The sequence below is a fragment of the Anolis sagrei genome, chromosome 4, assembly GCF_037176765.1.
Source record: "Anolis sagrei isolate rAnoSag1 chromosome 4, rAnoSag1.mat, whole genome shotgun sequence".
Classification (NCBI taxonomy): Eukaryota; Metazoa; Chordata; class Lepidosauria; order Squamata; family Dactyloidae; genus Anolis; species Anolis sagrei.
In genome coordinates this window covers 15,715,407-15,734,120 of record NC_090024.1, presented here as the reverse complement: position 1 = coordinate 15,734,120, position 18,714 = coordinate 15,715,407, and the positions used below count along the sequence as shown (strand labels likewise).

General features: G+C 40.6%; 1 protein-coding gene across 1 annotated transcript in view; it reads left to right on the top strand.

The window, feature by feature from the left end:
• TG (thyroglobulin) overlaps positions 1 to 18,714 on the top strand; it is a 197,148-nt gene that overhangs the window by 88,460 nt on the left and 89,974 nt on the right. The window contains exons 36-39 of the mRNA XM_067467011.1: positions 12,943 to 13,077; positions 13,942 to 14,106; positions 15,790 to 16,012; positions 18,560 to 18,653. Coding sequence (XP_067323112.1) covers positions 12,943 to 13,077; positions 13,942 to 14,106; positions 15,790 to 16,012; positions 18,560 to 18,653 — 617 coding nt within the window. The remainder of the gene's footprint in view (positions 1 to 12,942; positions 13,078 to 13,941; positions 14,107 to 15,789; positions 16,013 to 18,559; positions 18,654 to 18,714) is intronic.

Sequence of the window (18,714 nt, the reverse complement as noted above, 5' to 3'; positions counted from 1 at the left end):
CCTTAAGGTTTTATTCTGGAGCCTTTTTTTCTTTTATGGCACTCACATCCACCCTTCCTTAAGATACCATTCAGAAATGTTTTCTCTGCTAAAGTTCTAGTAGCCTGAAGTTCTTCTACAATGAGATCACAGAATCAAGAAGCAGTTTTTGGAGGTTCTTCAATCTGTGTCCTGATTAATAGAGATGTCTTTATGTAGCATCAGGGGATCAAGTAGAATTTGGTCAAGGATTTCAATGCAGAAGCATAGTTAAGGGTGACTCTACATTGGCTACTAAATCCGTGGCCTGTCCTGAGAATACTGTTCTATTTGGACAATGAATTAGTCAGACATGAACCTGCACTCTGGATTTATCTGAAGCTGTGGTATATTTCAGCATTCCCAGAAAACTCTGGAGTATCCCCTTGACTTTGCCCAGTGTGAGATACTTTGAAGTTTCTAACAAACTCTGAACTATCAGCCAATGTTTTAAATTATATTTTATGTTGTTGGGGGCATTGAACTATGCAAATTGTAAACCGCCTTGAGTCGCCTTCAGGCTGAGAAAGGCAGTATGTAAATATGGTAAATAAATAAATAATAAATATATTTAACCCTGTAAAAGCCACGATATTAACTGGAATCTGGCAAGCATCATAGGAACAGCCACAAGAAACTTCAAGCTGAGCCTGGGTTTTCCTGACTTGGCCTTCTGGTGGCCTAGAGATGAGAAATATAATTGGGTTTTTTTTTTTGTGAAAATGGCGATTGCTGCCCTTTTGTCTGCTATGATGACAACTGGAGGCAGCATTTTCTGGAAAAGGAAAGGATGAATGGAGGTAGAAGGAGGAGAAGGGATGAAGAGAAGTTGGAGGAAGATGAAAGACAAACCAAATAAGGGGAAAGAAGGAAGAAGAAATAGAAGGGTGGAAAGAGGAGGAGGAAAAAGAGGGAAAGGTGGGAGAGAAGGAGAAGAGGAAGAAGGAAACAGGAAGATGAAGAAAGTGGAGAAAAAAAATGAAAGGTGGAGGAAGAGGAGAGAAAAAGAAAGGAAAAGATGGAGGAGGATGAAGATGATGAAGACAAATTAGAAAGAGAAGAAATGAGAAATGAGGGCAAGGAAGGGGATATAAAGAGGAGGTGTGACGGAGGAAGAGAGGTCAGAACCACTCCCAACACATTATTTATTTATTTATTTATATGTGGCATTTGTAGCCCGCCTTTCTCAAACTTACGGAGTCTCAAGGCAGCTTACAGAATTGGCTTAATTTTATGCCATACATTCATAAAAATATATTTAAAAACATTCAACCTAATATTATAAAAAACCATATAAAACCATTAAAAAACATAAATCACCAATGTCGTCCTGTTAAAATCATTATCCAGCAGCATTGTCTAGCCATTCCATATTAATTCTTTCTATTTCATTATTATTTATTCCACTGCATTTCCAAATGCTTGTTCGAAAAGCCAAGTTTTTACTCTTTTTCTGAAGGTCAGGAGGGAGGGGGCCGATCTAATATCCCTAGGAAGGGAGTTCCACAGCCCAGGGGCCACCACTGAGAAGGCCCTGTCTCTCATCCCTGCCAGACGCGCTTACCTAATGATAGCTGTGCCTCTAGAATAATAGAATCAAAGAGTTGGAAGAGACCTCATAGGTCATCCAGTCCAACCCCCCGCCAAGAAGCAGGAATATTGCATTCAAATCACCCCCCGACAGATGGCCATCCAGCCTCTGTTTAAAAGCTTCCAAAGAAGGAGCCTCCACCACACTCCGAGGCAGAGAGTTCCACTGCTGAATGGCTCTCACAGTCAGGAAGTTCTTCCTCATGTTCAGATGGAATCTCCTCTCTTGTAGTTTGAAGCCATTGTTCCGCGTCCTAGTCTCCAGGGAAGCAGAAAACAAGCTTGCTCTCTCCACCCTGTGACTTCCTCTCAGATATTTATACATGGCTATCATGGCTCCTCTCAGCCTTCTCCTCTTCAGGCTAAACAAGCCCAGCTCCTTAAGCCACTCCTCATAGGGCTTGTTCTCCAGACCCTTGATCATTTTAGTCGCCCTCCTCTGGACACATTCCAGCTTGTCAATATCTCTCTTGAATTGTGGTGCCCAGAATTGGACACACTATTCCAGGTGTGGTCTAACCAAAGCAGAATAGAGGGGTAGCATTACTTCCCTGGATCTAGACACTATACTCCTATTGATGCAGGTCATCAAATGCCTACTTTTGATTTGGCTTCTGACATAAATTGCTACTTAGCAAATATTCAAAATATTTGAAGGTAGAAAGTCACTTCTTCCGTTAAGCTAACTAGTCACAGAACCCAAAGATCAGCAGGAGAACAGCTTTCCTTTCCATCCCCTTGAAGTGTACTTCAGAAGTCTTACAAATGAGATTCCTCACGTGTGTCATCTCCAATGGGCCATAAGAATAAAGGGCAAGTAAAACTTGCCACAGCAGTTCCCTAGGCTTATAACTACTAATTTTGGAAAGTGAAGCTCTTTACTATTTATAAGCAGCCTATTTTAAAAATCCAGATAAACATCTGGTGAGCTTGCTTTCCCCTCCATCTGATGCCTGGTGCCATTACAGGCACCACCAAAGAATGCAGGAAGGGTTGTATTTCACATTGCATTGCATCTTCCACACTGTGAAATAACAACCTTGTGTGCAGAGAAAAATAGTAGTCCCAGCAGCATGATTATAGTCATTATAGAAGAAGTTGGAGGGAGGTTGTGGGTAAGGATGTGGGGATGGGTAGGAATGGGCACATGTTTTTTACTCCATTCTTTCCAGCCAGACTGGCAAAAACAAGTGCACACAACACATTCCTGAAAGAAATGTGGTCAGTGATGGGTTTTCTCCTTCTATGGGAGTCTATGTACCATCTGTGCAATTGCTAATGTGAAAGATATTGGTAGAAAGAAGTGGATACATGCTCATAGATTTTCCATATGTCCTTTAGTTAAAATAAAATAAAAATCATGCCCACCTCTATTTCTGTGTTCCATGACAAACTGCTTTTTAAATCAAGGGAATTTGAAAAGCAGGTGGGTGAGAAGTTGCAGAGAAATGGCGCTGTTGCTGTTCTATTCTGGATTTTGGGGATGGTGATTTTAGAGGATAGTTCTGTGACACAAATAGGTTTGATTCATTTTAATTCATTTAAAATCAAACCAGGTTATCTCAGACCCCAGGCAAAATTTGCTTCCCCTGAAGTTGGTCCAGTAGTGCTGGAATAAATATTCAATAATATTTGAAAGTGGTAAATATGTTTGTCAACTGTTGGAAAATGCTGGTGAGAATAAAGTCTAGACTGACCAAGAACCTTTGACTCTGTACAAAATTCACACAGGACCAGCATTTTCTGCACAGAAAGTAATATTCCTGCACAAAATTTCACAGAGAGAGAAAGAGCTGTTTATTGTGTAGAAATTTCAGCGCAAAATACCATGTCATTTTTGCACAGAATCACTTCTGAAGTGCTAATATTTAATCTTTGCTAGAATAGATACACTGAATCAACTATCTGTGTGTTGATGCTATTTGTCTGTTCCATATGGAACTCTCCATGTGACCTGTTGTCCAGAGTAATGTAGTAGTTTCACAGGCAGATCCACACTACATCTGCTCATTCATTGAACCTTGGACCTACCATAGAGTCACTGTAGTTCCCCATCCACCCAAAGCTATCCCATGACTGTAAAAGTAGTGGAGGATCAGAGAAGCATCTGATTTATTTATTTGTCGTGTCATCCGCAACCAGAACATTGTATTACATTTCTAACAGAACAAAACAAACAAACAGATAAAAAAAACAAATTTTGCAAACTTGGTAGCTGATTAAATGTCCTTTGACCAGCAGCTGGCCACTTGGAGTGCCTCTGGGGTTGCCGCAAGAAGGTTCTCCATTGTGCATGTGGCAGGGCTCAGGTTGCATTGCAGCAGGTGGTCTGTAGTTTGCTCTTCTCCACATTCGCATGTCGTGGATTCCACTTTGTAACCCCATTTCTTAAGATTGGCTCTGCATCTCGTGGTGCCAGAGCGCAGTCTGTTCAGCACCTTCCAAGTCGCCCAGTCTTCTGTGTGCCCAGGGGGGAGTCTCTCATCGGGTATCACCCACGGATTGAGGTGCTGGGTTTGAGCCTGCCACTTTTGAACTCTCGCTTGCTGAGGTGTTCCAGCGAGTGTCTCTGTAGATCTAAGAAAACTATTTTGTGATTTAAGTCATTGACGTGCTGGCTGATACCCAAACAAGGGATGAGCTGGAGATGTCACTGCTTTGGTCCTTTCACTATTGGCTGCAACTTCCCGGCGGATGTCAGGTGGTGCAATACCGGCTCAGCAGTGTAATTTCTCCAGTGGTGTAGGGCGCAGACACCCTGTGGTAATGCGGCATGTCTCATTAAGAGCCACATCCACTGTTTTAGTGTGGTGAGATGTGTTCCACACTGGGCATGCATACTCAGCAGCATCTGATTACCAGACCTGAAATCTGCTGGGGTCCTCTGGAAATCCTAGTGGATGATGCAGTCATTTTGTATCTGCCTATTGGGACATAGCCAGATATTTCTCCAATTGTCTACTTCTTTCTACCAAGCATGGAATGGTCAGAAGAGTGTTGCTGGGACTGTCTGGTAGATTTCTCTGTCTCTTTTTTGGCTAGTGAATAGGAAGGAGGGGATACCAACCTCTGTACTAGCCAAAAGAGACCTATGGAAGCATAAGGTTGGATTAGACCTCGATATGCTAGGTAAAGGTTTTAGCCTGACATTAAGTCCAGTTGTGTCTCACTCGGAAGATTGGTGCTCATCTCCATTTCTAAGCCGAAGAGCCAGTGATGTTTGTAGACAACTCCAAGGCCATGTGGCTGCCATGGAGTGCCATTACCTTCTCGCCGGAGCGGTATCTATTGATCTACTCACATTTGAATGCTTTTGAAGTACTAGGTTGGTGAAAGCTTGGGCTAACAGTGGAGGCTCACCCCACTCCCTGGATTTGAATCGGTGACCTTTTGGTCAGCAAGTTCAGCAGCTCAATGGTTTAACCCACTGTTCCACTGGGGACTCCATGCTAATAATAGGATTTCAATATTTATTAAATTCTCCAATGCATACATGGACTTTATTCTCATACAGTTAGATACAGGTTGAGCATCCTTTATCCTGAAACCCAAATCACTCCAAAATCTAAAATTGTCTAAAACTGTGTGTGTTTGTGTAGAGGTTATTTGTTAGTTTTAGTCAGCAGAGAAGGAGAGGGACTTAATTGGGTGGGCATATTATAGGGTTATTTTTGTTTTATGCACAAAATTATTGGAACTATTGTAAGAATTTTAATTGAGTCAGAGGGCATGAGGTATAGATGCCCCTTCAATGGATTTCATGATTAATCTTGTCTTCCATTTCCAAGTAATCTCATCATGTATGCATATGCAAATAGGGATATTCCAAACTAGAAATAATAATAAAATAAACTGAAGGTCCAGAACATATCTGGTGGTCCCAAGCATTTCGAATAAGGAATGCTGAATTTGCATATACACGCTAACCACATCAGAACTTCTCTCCCTTCTACTCCGAGCACCGAATCTGTTCTTGTGTTTGATCCGAACTGGGGAAATTTCAGAGAATTTTTTTGTCTACTAGTACTCCTCAGCCAGCATGGAATTGCCTAAGGCATATTTAAGTCTGTTGTCAAAAAAAAAAAAAATCACATTTCAAAGTTCTGTCCCTGATGAATTTCCCATATGTTGCTGAAGAATTTCTGGAAAGTAGGAAACGCCCCTATGGCATGCCTGTAATTTAACCATAAAAGTTACAGGACTACTTGGATTCAGAAGGCTGTAATTATGCAATGAAAGGAGAACCAAAATGAGGTTGCAATGTCTATAGTCTGGTTTGAAAGATATGCAGAAGCTTCCCAAAACAACATGGAAGCTATATAGAATCGAGGCACCTGCTCGTGGAAGGACATCAACATTTCACATATCTATTTCATGTAATTTCAAACTGGAATGGAACAGTGTGGAGATATGGCTCTGCCCCTGAAACTTAACAGGAAACTATACATTCAGCAAGGCACCTTCAGAGAATGAGAAACGACATTTAAAAGTAATTAATTCCTATAACTTATTACCTTAATCATTACCAGTTACAATGGAAGGGGGAAATGATCTGTGACAACTTTTTGAACTTTTCACTACTTTTCTATTACCTTTTCTATTACTTTAAAAAATATTTTAAGATAGGAAAATACAGAGTTACCAAGGGAATGTGAAGGCAACAAATCTAACTGTGGGTTGTTGTAGGTTTTTCAGGCTGTATGGCCATGTTCTAGAAGCATTCTCTCCTGACGTTTTGTCTGCATCTGTGGCAGGCATCCTCAGAGTTTGTGAGGATGCCTGCCACAAATGCAGGTGAAATGTCAGGAAAGAATGCTTCTAGAACAGTGGTTGTCAACCTTCCTAACGCCGCGATCCCTTTATATAGTTCCTCATGTTGTGATGCCCCCAACCCTAAAATTATTTCCTTTGCTACTTCATAACTGGAATTTTGCTACTGTTATGAATCGTCATGTAAATATCTGATAGGCAGGATGCATTTTCATTCTCTGGACATTGGGAGTTGTAGTTACTGGGATTTATAGCTCACCTACAATCAAAGAACATTCTGAACTCCACCAGAGATGGAATTAACCCAAACTTGGCACACAGAATGCCCATGACCAGCAAAAAATAAAGAAAGGGTTAGGTGAGCATTGGCCTTGAGTTTGGGAGTTGTAGTTCACCTATCTCCAGAAAGCACTGTGGACTCAAACAATGATAGATCTGGACTAAATTTGGCATGAATACTCAACATGCCCAAATGTGAACACTGTTGGGAGTTTGGGGAAAATAAACCTTGACATTTGGGAGTTATAGTTGCTGGGATTTATAGTTCACCTACAATCAGAAAGCATTCTGAACCCCACCAACGATAGAATTGGGCCAGACTTCCCACACAGAACTCCCATGACCAGCAAAAAATACTTTGTATCCTGATGGTCTTTGGCGACCCCTTCAACACCCCATCGCGACCCCCCCCCAGGGGTCCCGACCCCCAGGTTGAGAAACACTGTTCTAGAACATGGCCATACAGCCCGAAAAACCTACAACCCAATGATTCCGGCCATGAAAGCCTTTGACAATGCATTAAATCTAACTGTCCTAGGAATCCATTATTTTCATGTATTCACTCTCTGTGAGTCTAGAAATTTGGGAACAGAAGGAAAATTCCACTGGGAAAACAGTTCTCATAGAAGATGCAATGCCTTATTTGTCTATGAATTGTCAAATTGTATAAGATTTTCATCATCATGTTAAGACAGTGGTTCACCGAACCCAAAAAGGTCCATTAGTTGCACAATCATTTCTCTTTTTTAATAGATTGAGGGAGGCACATTTTTTAAAAGGAGATGGACAGTTAATCTTTCCTTTCCTAGTTTCTTCCAGTGTTGTGGAAGATGACCTCCATTGGTGTCAATGGGATCACTCTGCTCAATCCTCATGGATATGACAGAGTGGTTTGAGAGTGGGGCCCTGACTGTGGTGACCTGCTTGGCCATGGAAATCAATGGTATGATCTTGGGATAATCACACTCTCTACTCTGACCAAATCTTGCCAAGAAAACCTAAGTGATTTGTGTGTGTGTGTGTCAGAAGTGTCTTGAGAAACAGCAAGTCACTTCTGGCATGAGAGAATTGGTAATCTGTAAACATGTTGCCCAGGGGATGCCCGGATGTTTTATCATCTTGTGGAAGGCTTCTCTCATGTCCTTGCATGGAAAGCTGGAGCTGACAGATGGGAGCTCACCCTGTCTTGTGTATCTGAACTGCTGACAATCAGGTCAGCAGTTCAGCTGGTACAAAAATTTAACCCAGGCATGAAGAAACCCAGGCCTGGGGGCTGGATGTGCCCCCTTGGGTTTAATAATAATAATAATAATAATAATAATAATAATAATAATAATAATAATCTTTATTTATACCCCGCCACCATCTCCCCAGTGGAGACTCAGAGCCACTTACATGGGGCCAAGCCTGAACAACAAATACAATACAAAAAATACCAAATTACAATAAAGTAAACAATATAATAATGAGGGGGGGGGGAGCATATAAACAATGCACATAAAACATAAAACCAAAACATAATAACAGAGAGCGGGCCGCATATACATAAAATGATTTTTAAAAAACTTCGGGTGCGATAAAAGGACCTCCTCAGGACCTCCTCAGGACCCCCTCTCTAACACCATCCTATCCTTGCTTCCTTCTAATAATAATAATAAATAACAAACTTTTTTTGTACTCCACCACTATCTCTCCAATGGGGACTCAGGGCGGCTTACATGAGGCCAAGTCCAAACAAATTACAGTAAAATAAAAACCAAAACACAAACAATAGCACAATAAAGTACAAAAAACATATGAATACAATAAGCAATATACAAATGCAATATCCACAAACACAATGACAATGTGTGTGCCGCATGTTCACGTTAAAATACTAAAACTTAGGATGAGATAAAAGAGGAGCAAATTTGCAAGGGAGAGCTCAAGAAAAGACAGGGTTATAAAAACAGATCTTCATATAAGGAGGGAGTGTCCTCCAGGGGCAATAGTGTTGAGTGGAGCAATAGTTTAAGGTTGTGTGACTACTCTCCAAAGGCACAACGGAATAGCCAGGTTTTAAGATTCTTTTTAACGGTTTCTAAGATAGAGGCTTTCCTAATCTCTCCGGGCAATGAGTTCCAGAGTCGGGGGTCCTTCCTCCTTCCATCCTTCCTTTCTTCCCTCTTCCTCCTTCCCTTCTTTCTTCCCTTCCACCCTTTTGTCCTTCCTTCATTCCTTCCTCTCTTTCCTCTCTCCCTCCCTTCTTCCTTCCTACCCTTTTGTCTTTCCTTCATTCTCCCTTCCCTCCATTCTCTTCCACCCTTCCTTCTTTCAATCCATCCTCCTTTTTTTGCCTTCCTCCATTCCTCCTTGGGCGATGTTTAGCCGGGAGAAGAGAAGGTAGAGAAGGAACATGAGAACCATGTTTCAAGGTTTCAAAGGGTGTCCCATTGAGGAGGAGGGGGGGGGGGGAACTGACTTTCTGCTGCTCTAGGGACCAGGGCACAAGGGAGCAATGGTTTCAAATGGCAGGGCAAGTTATTTCTTTGTCGTGTCAGGGCAACCAGTCAATTGTATTACATTTCTAACAGAACAAACAGACAAAACACAAAATTTGCAAGTTTGGTAGTTGATTAAATGTCCTTTGACCAGTAGCTGGCCACTTGGAGTGCTTCTGGTGTTGCTGCAAGAAGGTCCTCCATTGTGCATGTGGCAGGGCTCAGGGTGCATTGCAGCAAGTGGTCAGTGGTTTGCTCTTCTCCACACTCACATGTCATGGATTCCACCTTGTGGCCCCATTTCTTGAGGTTGGCTCTGCATCTCGTGGTGCCAGAGCGCAGTCTGTTCAGCACCTTCCAAGTCGCCCAGTCTTCTGTGTGCCCAGTGGGGAGTCTCTCATTTAGTATCAGCCATTGGTTGAGGTTCTGGTGTGAGCCTACCACTTTTGAACTCTCGCTTGCTGAGGTGTTCCAGCGAGTGTCTGTAGATATTAGAAAACTATTTCTAGATTTTAGTCATTGACGTGCTGGCTGATACCCAAACCGGGGATGAGCTGGAGATGTCACTGCCTTGGTCCTTTCACTATTGGTTGCTACTTCCTGGCAGATGTCAGGTGGTGCAATGCCGGCTAAGCAGTGTAATTTCTCCGGTGGTGTAGAGCGCAAACACCCTGTGATAATGCGGCATGTCTCATTAAGAGCCACATCTACTGTTTTAGTGTGGTGAGATGTGTTCCACACTGGGCATGTGTACTCAGCAGCAGAGTAGCATAGCGCAAGGGCAAATGGGCAGGGCAAGTGATTCAACTGAAAAGATTAAGAAGAACTTCCTGGAGAGTGGCATAGGCTTCCTCAGAGTGTGGAGGAGTCTCCTTCTCTGGAGGCTTTTCTGCAGAGGCTGTCTTTCGGGGGTGCTTTGATTGTACCTTCTTGCATGGCAGAGGGTTGGTCTGGGCAACTCTTGGGTGTTTCTTCCAACTCTAGAGTTCTAGGATTCTATATCAGGAGTAATCAATTTGGGGGTCTAATGGATACACTTTTTACTCCCATCCGCCATCTCATCCTGACCAAGGCCAACACTTTTGGGATCCAAACATTTCTTGTCTTTCCTTCACTTTCTGCCTCCGAAAGAGAAGAGGAAGGGGAGGAAAGGGCAGGGAGAGGGTTTGGGGAGAACCCCTTCACTCTCGACCCGCCCACCTCATTCCAGCCCCCAAGTTAAAAGGTCTGCCCATGCCTGGTTTAATGCATTGCTCCATCAATATAATATAAACCATAGGTTGGAAACAACTTGAAGGGTCACAGCACAACAACAACAATTCCCCTGTTGAATTTACAAAAAGATAGAGGAGAAAGGGTTGAATTTACAAAAAGATAATGTTGTTAACCACACAATTAAAATGATGTGCTCTTGTCCTTCAAATGGGTCTAATTATAGTTTTGTCTTACCCAGAGATCTGTTCTCTCCCACACTTTATACACCATAAACTCTAAATTAGATGAGATTGTGGCCTTCAAGAGGTTTAATGGCTTCCTGACTGAATAGCTGGCTGTGAGTGGAATAATATCACACAAAAAAATACTTCCAAAACCCAGATAGGGAACTCAGACATTTTAATTTACGATGGAATGGAACCCAGACAAAGCCTTTTCTTTCTTCTTTATATATAAAAAGGATAACCAGTTATTTGCAGCTTTGTGTCTGGAGAAAGACATATCACCTCCACTGTGTAGTGAGAGTCAACAACTTAGCTGCAGACAGTAGAAAATTGATATGTAATTACTGTTTAAAAACATGTTCCTTAAATTCTCCTTGCTAAAGAGGCTCTGTTTTTGTTGTTACTTCAAGGCAAAAGTAAAGCCTACAACTGGATATAATTTTCACCCCATACCCTTTCTCTCTCTCTCTTTTTTAGAAAACACAGCTATTATGGTGAGATTTTTTTTTTAAAAAAAGGCTGAAGTCTGCATAAGCTTAAACTGGAAATAAAATTATTTTAGTGGTTCAGTCATTGTCTATATTGGGGCTTCTTATTCTTTCTTGTTCCAATCAATCTCTCCAACAGTGTCCTTTTGAATACTGTTATTTCTTGTCAAAAGCATTGCATAGATAAGTATAAAACCGATAAAAAATAGGGAACACAAGAGGCTAAATAATTATTGACCAAAAACAGGCAACAGCAGCCACATTGTCTGTAGCTTTAAACTATTCTTCCTCTGTACATGAGGCAGGGCATTGTGGACATGAATACAGATCAGGAGTTGTTTGTTCTACTCCACAGTTGCACAAGGTGGAGGATTCTTGCAGGTAATGCCATTTTTCCAGGTTGTCTTTTGACCTGCCCACTCCACTTCTGCATCTGTTCAGGGACTTCTAAGTTACCCATTCTTGGTTTGCCCCTGGAGGAAGACCCTCATCCAGCTGGGATTTCCTGGTTTAGCTGCCCAGAGGGATACTCTTTCTGTTGGTAGGAGAACATTAAGAGGAGTGGTGGTTCTCATGAAACTTTTCCTTGATTTGAGTCTACTGGGAGGACGTTGATAGCCATGCAGTGGATGGTTTTCATAGTGTTCAGCCTTATTTCTCCCACATTTGGTGGCAACTTCCCATCACACATCAGGAGGTGGGAACAAAGCCAGCTAGCCTGTAGACTTTATCAACAAGTGTAGGTTTGAGACATCCTGTGATTGTTCTACAGTACTATATTAACCTGCTTCACATGGACAGACTTGTGCTAAACAGGGCCGGCATACTCAGCAGTTGAGTAAGACAAGGCCAGGGCTGGTGTTCTTATTAATTTTGGTTCTGCACCCAATGTACTATCAGTAAGTTTCCGCAGGATGTTATTGCGTGCCCTTGGTGTCACAGTGGGTTAAAGTGCTGAGCTTGTTGACTGAAAGGTTGCAGGTTCAAATCCGGGGAGCGGCGTGAGCTTCCGCTGTCAGACCCAGCTTTTGCCAACCTAGCAGTTCGAAAACATGCAAATGTGAGTAGATCAATAGGTACCGCTCCGGCAGCAAGGTAACAGCGCTTTATGCAGTCATGCTGGCCACATGACCTTGGAGGTGTCTACGGACAATGCCGGCTCTTTGGCTTAGAAAGAGAGATGAGAATCACACCCCAGAGTCGGACATAACTGGACTTAATGTCAGGGGACAACCTTTACCTATACCTACTTTGGACTCTTAACATCCACACAACCTTCAATATTATCAGGAATGATGGAAATTATGGTACAAAACCTAGAGTCGTTAACTCTTTAACCCAGTGGTTCTCAACCTGGGGTCCCCAGATGTTTTTGGCCTACAACTCCCAGAAATCCCAGGCAGTTTACCAGCTGTTAGAGTTTCTGGAAATTGAAGGCAAAACATCTGGGGACCCCAGGTTAAAAGCCACTGCTTTAACCCACCTTACTATAAAATAATGCAATCCTTATCTGATTTCCATATCACAGTAACTCCAAGGCATTATTATTATAGTAATTTTCAAAAAAGGTCTAATAGTTGTGACCGTATAGCTCTAAAAAACTATTTCATCCAGTTCATGCCTTTAGTGATATACCCATTAGATTTAAATAGGAATCGTGAATGTCTTCAGGCACTATTAGATCTTTCATTCTCTACTAGCCCAAGCCTATGCAGTTAGAAGGAAGATACCACTGAATTCAGAGTGGTTTCCAAATAAATAAGCGCAGGATTACAACCGAAATTTGTCTTCCTAGAAACTAGTATCTGTTTTTCAATAAAATATAAACTGAACTTTGCTGAAATTTTATTCTTGAATTTCTGCACCTTTGTTTTGTAGCATCTTTGGACAAGTGGAAACCTGTTGACAGGGCTGCTGTCCTCATTGATCCCTCCATTTCCAAATATGATGTTGTGCACGTCAGTCGTGATGCCTCCAGTGACTTTGCCACCATCCAAGACTTTTGCCTTACAGGTGAGAAAGTCCTTTTTATTTTGTTTCATCCTGTTCAGTTAGGGCTCTTCCACACAGCCCTGTATCCTAGCATATCAAGGCAGAAAATCCCACATTATCTGAATGTTGACTCAGATAATCCAGTTTTAAGATTTTCTACCTTGAGGAAGGGCCCTTAGAATCTCAACTACTAAAAGGATACTAAAGTCTCCATCCTCTTCCTTCTGTTCCTTCTTGCCATATGTTTCTGCATATGGTGCCTTTAAATCTCTCCTCACTTCTGCCTCATCCTTGGAATGCTATACATATATAGCATCCCTACTTCGTGGATTTTAACTTTTCGTGGGTAGTCCTGGAACGTAACACCCGTGATAAGTGAGGGAACACTATATCTGCATTGAACTGGATTGTATGAGTCTACACCACCACATAATCCAGTTCAAAGCAGATAATCTGGATTGTATAAGGCAGTGCAGATGGGGCCTTAGTCAACTTTGGTTTATGGTATGATTAAGAAACCTCCAAATCACCCTTTCCTTACAGCCTTGCTCAGATTTTACACACATAAGTTTGAGTCTCTCAATCTAGAATGAGGTCTTGCTCTTTTCTTACTTTGCCAAGTATTATCTTCCTTTCTAGGGTCTTCTCATGATATGGCCAAAGTATGACACCCTCAGTGTAGGCATCTTGGCTTCAAGGGAGAGTTCAGCCCCAATTTCTTCTACGTCTGTCTTTTTAGCAGCCCACAGTATCTGCAGAATCCTGCTAGTCCATCAAAATACTCTTCAGATTGGAGTTGGTATGGTCAGGCTGGAATGAGGCTGTTTATCCATGGCATCATTCCATTACATTCACATTCTTTCTCTGCCTTTTTTTTCATCACAGTATGTTCAAAGGAAAAATTATGCATGGTGACTACTCTTGAAATACAGCCATCAGCCATACGATGCATGTTTTATCCAGAAACACAGACTTGCTCATTTGATCTCCAAGGCCACCACTGTCGACTTTTGCTGAAGGAACCAGCTACATATATCTATCGCAGGCAAGGTATGTTAGATGATGGAAACATTAGAGGGATAGAGCTTGTTTTTTTTCATGCTGTGTAAGGTAACAGCAGAACTTGGAAAAGTTACCTTTTTTGGACAGAATTGCTGAAGGTGTCCACTTCCCATGTTTTCTGAGGAATTCTGAAAGCTATAATCTAAAAAGGTAGTGTTTCCAGAGCCAGAGCAGGAGTAAACAAGACAATCACACTTTAGATAAAAATTGGATAAACTCTGGTAAACAAGAGGGGAATATTCCAAAACAGAATGTAGAAATTTATATTGCTCAAATGAAAAATTGTATTTTGACAATATCTACAACACACAATTATAAGTCTAATGCCACTTCAACAACTGTGGATTTATCTTTTGGAATCCTGTGACTTGTCATTTCCTGAGGTACATAGAAGTCTGTCACGGACCTTCCCCTGAATTAAAGCAGGGAATTCAAAATTCCTCACTAAACTACAAGTCCCAAGATTCCAGAGAATGGACACAATCTGATCAAATGGTATGAAACTGAGATTATCTGCAATGCAGATATGCCCTATTCCTTCATTAAATCCAAGGCCACTCTAGAATAGAAATGTTCCAGAGTGGTCCCAGAGGTGGTCACATTCACCATCTTCTTCGATCATCTGGAGAGGCCCTGCTCTCGATCCCACCAGCATCGCAGGCGCGATTGGTGGGGATGAGAGAGAGGGCCTTTTCGGTGGTGGCCCCTCGACTCTGGAACTCACTCCCTAGGGACATCAGGCAGGTCCCAACTCTGGTAGTCTTTAGGAGGAGCTTGAAGACATGGTTGTTCCAGTGTGCCTTCCCAGAATAATGATCCCATAGCACCTTGTCCTCCGAAGCACTTTACATTTTAGGTCTGCTTGTATGTTTTCCCCAAACACCACTACCACCTTTTCGCCCATGCTCCAGCATTATTTTCAATTTTAATTTTACATTTGGCCTTCCCACAGTTTTAATTGTGTGCTGTCTTATTGTTAATGTATGCATATCTTATTGTCCATGTTTTTTATTTTAATTGCTTGTATTGTTGTTATTATTGCGTGTATTGTTGTATTTGGGTTCGGCCTCATGTAAGCCGCACCAAGTCCCTTGGGGAGATGGTAGCGGGGTACAAATAAAGTGTTGTTATTATTATTATTATTATTATTATTATTATTATTATTATTATTTATTCAACCCACTAGACTGGAGTCTACATGGTTTAACCAGGCTGAGATTCTTTTGGTTCTATCCCTTCGGGGTTTTCCTACCATTTTTTTTTTCAAAACCAGTAGACAACAAATAATACTTTTCTATTTGAAAAAGGGGGCCTAGAAAAAGTCAGCATTGGGAGACTTGCAGACTATAAAATTTCCAACTTTCCATTAGAATCATAGAGTGCCTTCAATACCCAACTTAGTTTAAAGAAATATTGAAAAATCTAAAATGAATCTCAGTAGTTTATCTGAAGTTAAGTATTTCTTGTGTAGAAGGCAGCATGGTGTAGAGGATTAAGCATTGACACCTGGTTCAACACAACAAATTGTACTTGCGTTATGATGTGTAAATTTATACTAGACTTGTAGAATTCCAGGTGGAAACTGTATTTATTTTGAATTTATAATTAATAAGGGTAAAAAGGTCTTCTCCAAAGCTTGAATTTATAGTAATCTCTCTTCTTTGTATATAGATGGGCTTGTGCCCTTTGCTGAAATAGGTGATGCCCCATCTGTCTCCCTCCAATCACAAGGAACTTTCTTGGGCACTTCTCAAGTTATCCGAGTGGGTTCCAACTGGAAGAGAATCACACAGTTCCTTGGGATTCCATATGCAGCACCTCCAGTGGGAGATGGCCGCTTCCATCCACCACAGGCTTTCACTCCAGTAGAAATGTGGAATGCCACCATGATTCGGTAAGAAACATGATGAGAAATGCTTCTCTAAGGAGTTCTAGGTCCTCTGGCATGCTTCTATAGTTAGCTTCCAGTAGGAATTGACCATAGTTTCTCTGCAGAATCTAGAGATTCCTCGAGAGATTTCCTTTCAGGTGAAAAAACAGTGTCTCTCTATTCATGGATTTTCCATTTTTGTGGAAGTCCTGCACCTCTAACTCTAGTGAATATGGAGTGTTGACTATAAGAGAGAGAGAAAAAGCAAATCTTTTGATTTGTCAGTGCCATGTTTCTATGGGGTTGCCAAAACAAGTGTTGATTATCTATATTACCCAGTCTTGTTGCTTTTTGCGCTGTGCAATTGGATGGCAGATGGCACCCTTGTCTTCAGTGACCCATATTCTCATCCACCTGAGATGCGTGGGTGTATTTGATTCAACCACATCAGATGTGCAGATCACCATAAAACTTGCAACTTGTTTACCCAGGTGCACAGTGAAAAGGGCAAAGCAAACTGTTACTCAGTTATGTAGATGACCATTGTTTATTTTGTATTTCAATTTCAGATGGTGATGACTTTTACTGCTCTTCCCCTGCCACCACTGTGCACCATTGGAAAGCAATGTATGCCTTACTCCTGTGTCACATTAAATAGCCAAAACATATACAGCATAACAATCAATTATACCAGTTGCCAAGAGAGTTCTGGTTTCAGTCTTTGCTCTGTAGGATAAGGAATAATTTAGGACTCATAGGGAGGGACTGAAGCATTTGCTGTCTAAATTTAGTTTAGCCCTTTCTAGGTCCTTGATATAATCAAGGCCATCACATCTTTGAAAGGGCTTCTTTAGAATATAACTAGTTATTTATGTCCTCTGGATATTTTTTAAAAATATATTATTTTAATTTATTTTCAGTATATTGTTCTATTTACAAAAAAAAAAAAGGAATGGAAAAGGAGAAAGATAACTTGATGTTCATGGGTAGAGGCAACTCCAACTTGTGTTCTCAATAATGTTGGAAGATTACTTCCATCAATTGTGATTCAACTTGAATCCTTTGTCAGTTCAATGTACTTTATTCAATTCGTTATTTTTAGATTTTTTTCAAGTAGCCAGTTAATGGTTCCCAATCATTTTTGAAAGAATTTGCATCCTGATTCTGTAGCCATCTTGACACTGTGTCGTCCATTTCGGAGAGTTTCATGAGCTTTGTTTTCCATTCTTCCACCGTTGCCGTTGTCTGTTGTCTCCAATGTTTTGTGCCTCTGGATACTGATGTAAACACCATTCAACTACATACTTAAATGATATGAATATCTTTAACCAAAGCATGGAATTTTTTTTTAACAGATCATATAAATATAATCCATAAAACTGTATCCATGGGTGCATCTACACTACAGAATTAGTGCAGTTTATTACCACTTCAGCTGTGGTAGAATGCTATGGAATCACAGGATCTGTAGTTTCACAAGGTCTTCTTTTGCCAAAGAAGGCTGGTTCTCTTCCAATTTGCAGCTCCCAGGATTCCATATCATGGAAACACAGCAGCTAAGTGGTGTCTAACTCAATTATTTCTATAATGTAGATGGGAGATTCCAACCTTTGGTCCTCCAGGTGTTTGGACTTCAGCTCCCAGAAATTCCAGCCAACTTACCAGTTGTTAGGAATTGTGGGAGCTAAAGTTCAAAACATCTGGAGGACCAAAGGTTGGGAACCATTGTTGACCACACTCTGATGTTACTTGGTTACTGTATATACTCAACTATAAGCCCAGTTTTTCCTTTTAGACTGAGAAAGCTTATACTTGAGTCAAGGTTATTTATTATTTTACTCTGTTATTAGTATTATTTTATTACATTTATTATTTTACCCTATTGTTATATTTACATTATTTAACTGTACTATTATTATTACATTTATTATTTTACTTTATTAGTTTTTATTACATTTATTATTTTACTCTATTATTATTGTTATTATTACATTTTCATTATTTTACTCTATTATTATTATTATTATTACATTTATTTTTTACTCTATTATTAGAAGGATACGTAAGCACATTTACATTGATTATTTTACTCTATTATTATTGTTATTATTACATTTTCATTATTTTACTCTATTATTATCATCATCATTATTATTATTACATTTATTATTTTTCTCTATTATTGGAAGGATACGTAAGCACATTTATACTGAAGAACATTAGAATCATGGTTGAATCAGAGTTTGACAGTCTTATCTTAAATTACAGTTTTATATAAATATTCAAAAACATTGAACCTACTGATGTCTCAATTAATGTAATTTTATTGGTATATATGTTTATTTTGAAATATACCAATAGCTGTTGCATTTCTCACCCTTGGCTTATACTCAAGTGGTAAAATGAGGTGCCCTGGCTTATATTTGGGCCGGCTTATACTCGAGTATATATGATATATACATCCCAGTTTTCATCTGTAAAATGCTGGAGGCTATGCAAGTGCTGGCTTTAGTTGGCATAAAATGTTAACAGTAACAATACCTATTCATGTAGTGCCTTTTGGACTTCTAGGAATAGTTGCTGGCAACCTGGGGATGGTGAAGTCATCTCTTCTTCTGTCAGTGAAGACTGCTTGTATTTGAACATCTACATTCCAGAGAACAGTGTAAGTACTGTATTGATGAAATACATTGGTCATTGACTTACATTTATAGTCTTCCTTTTCC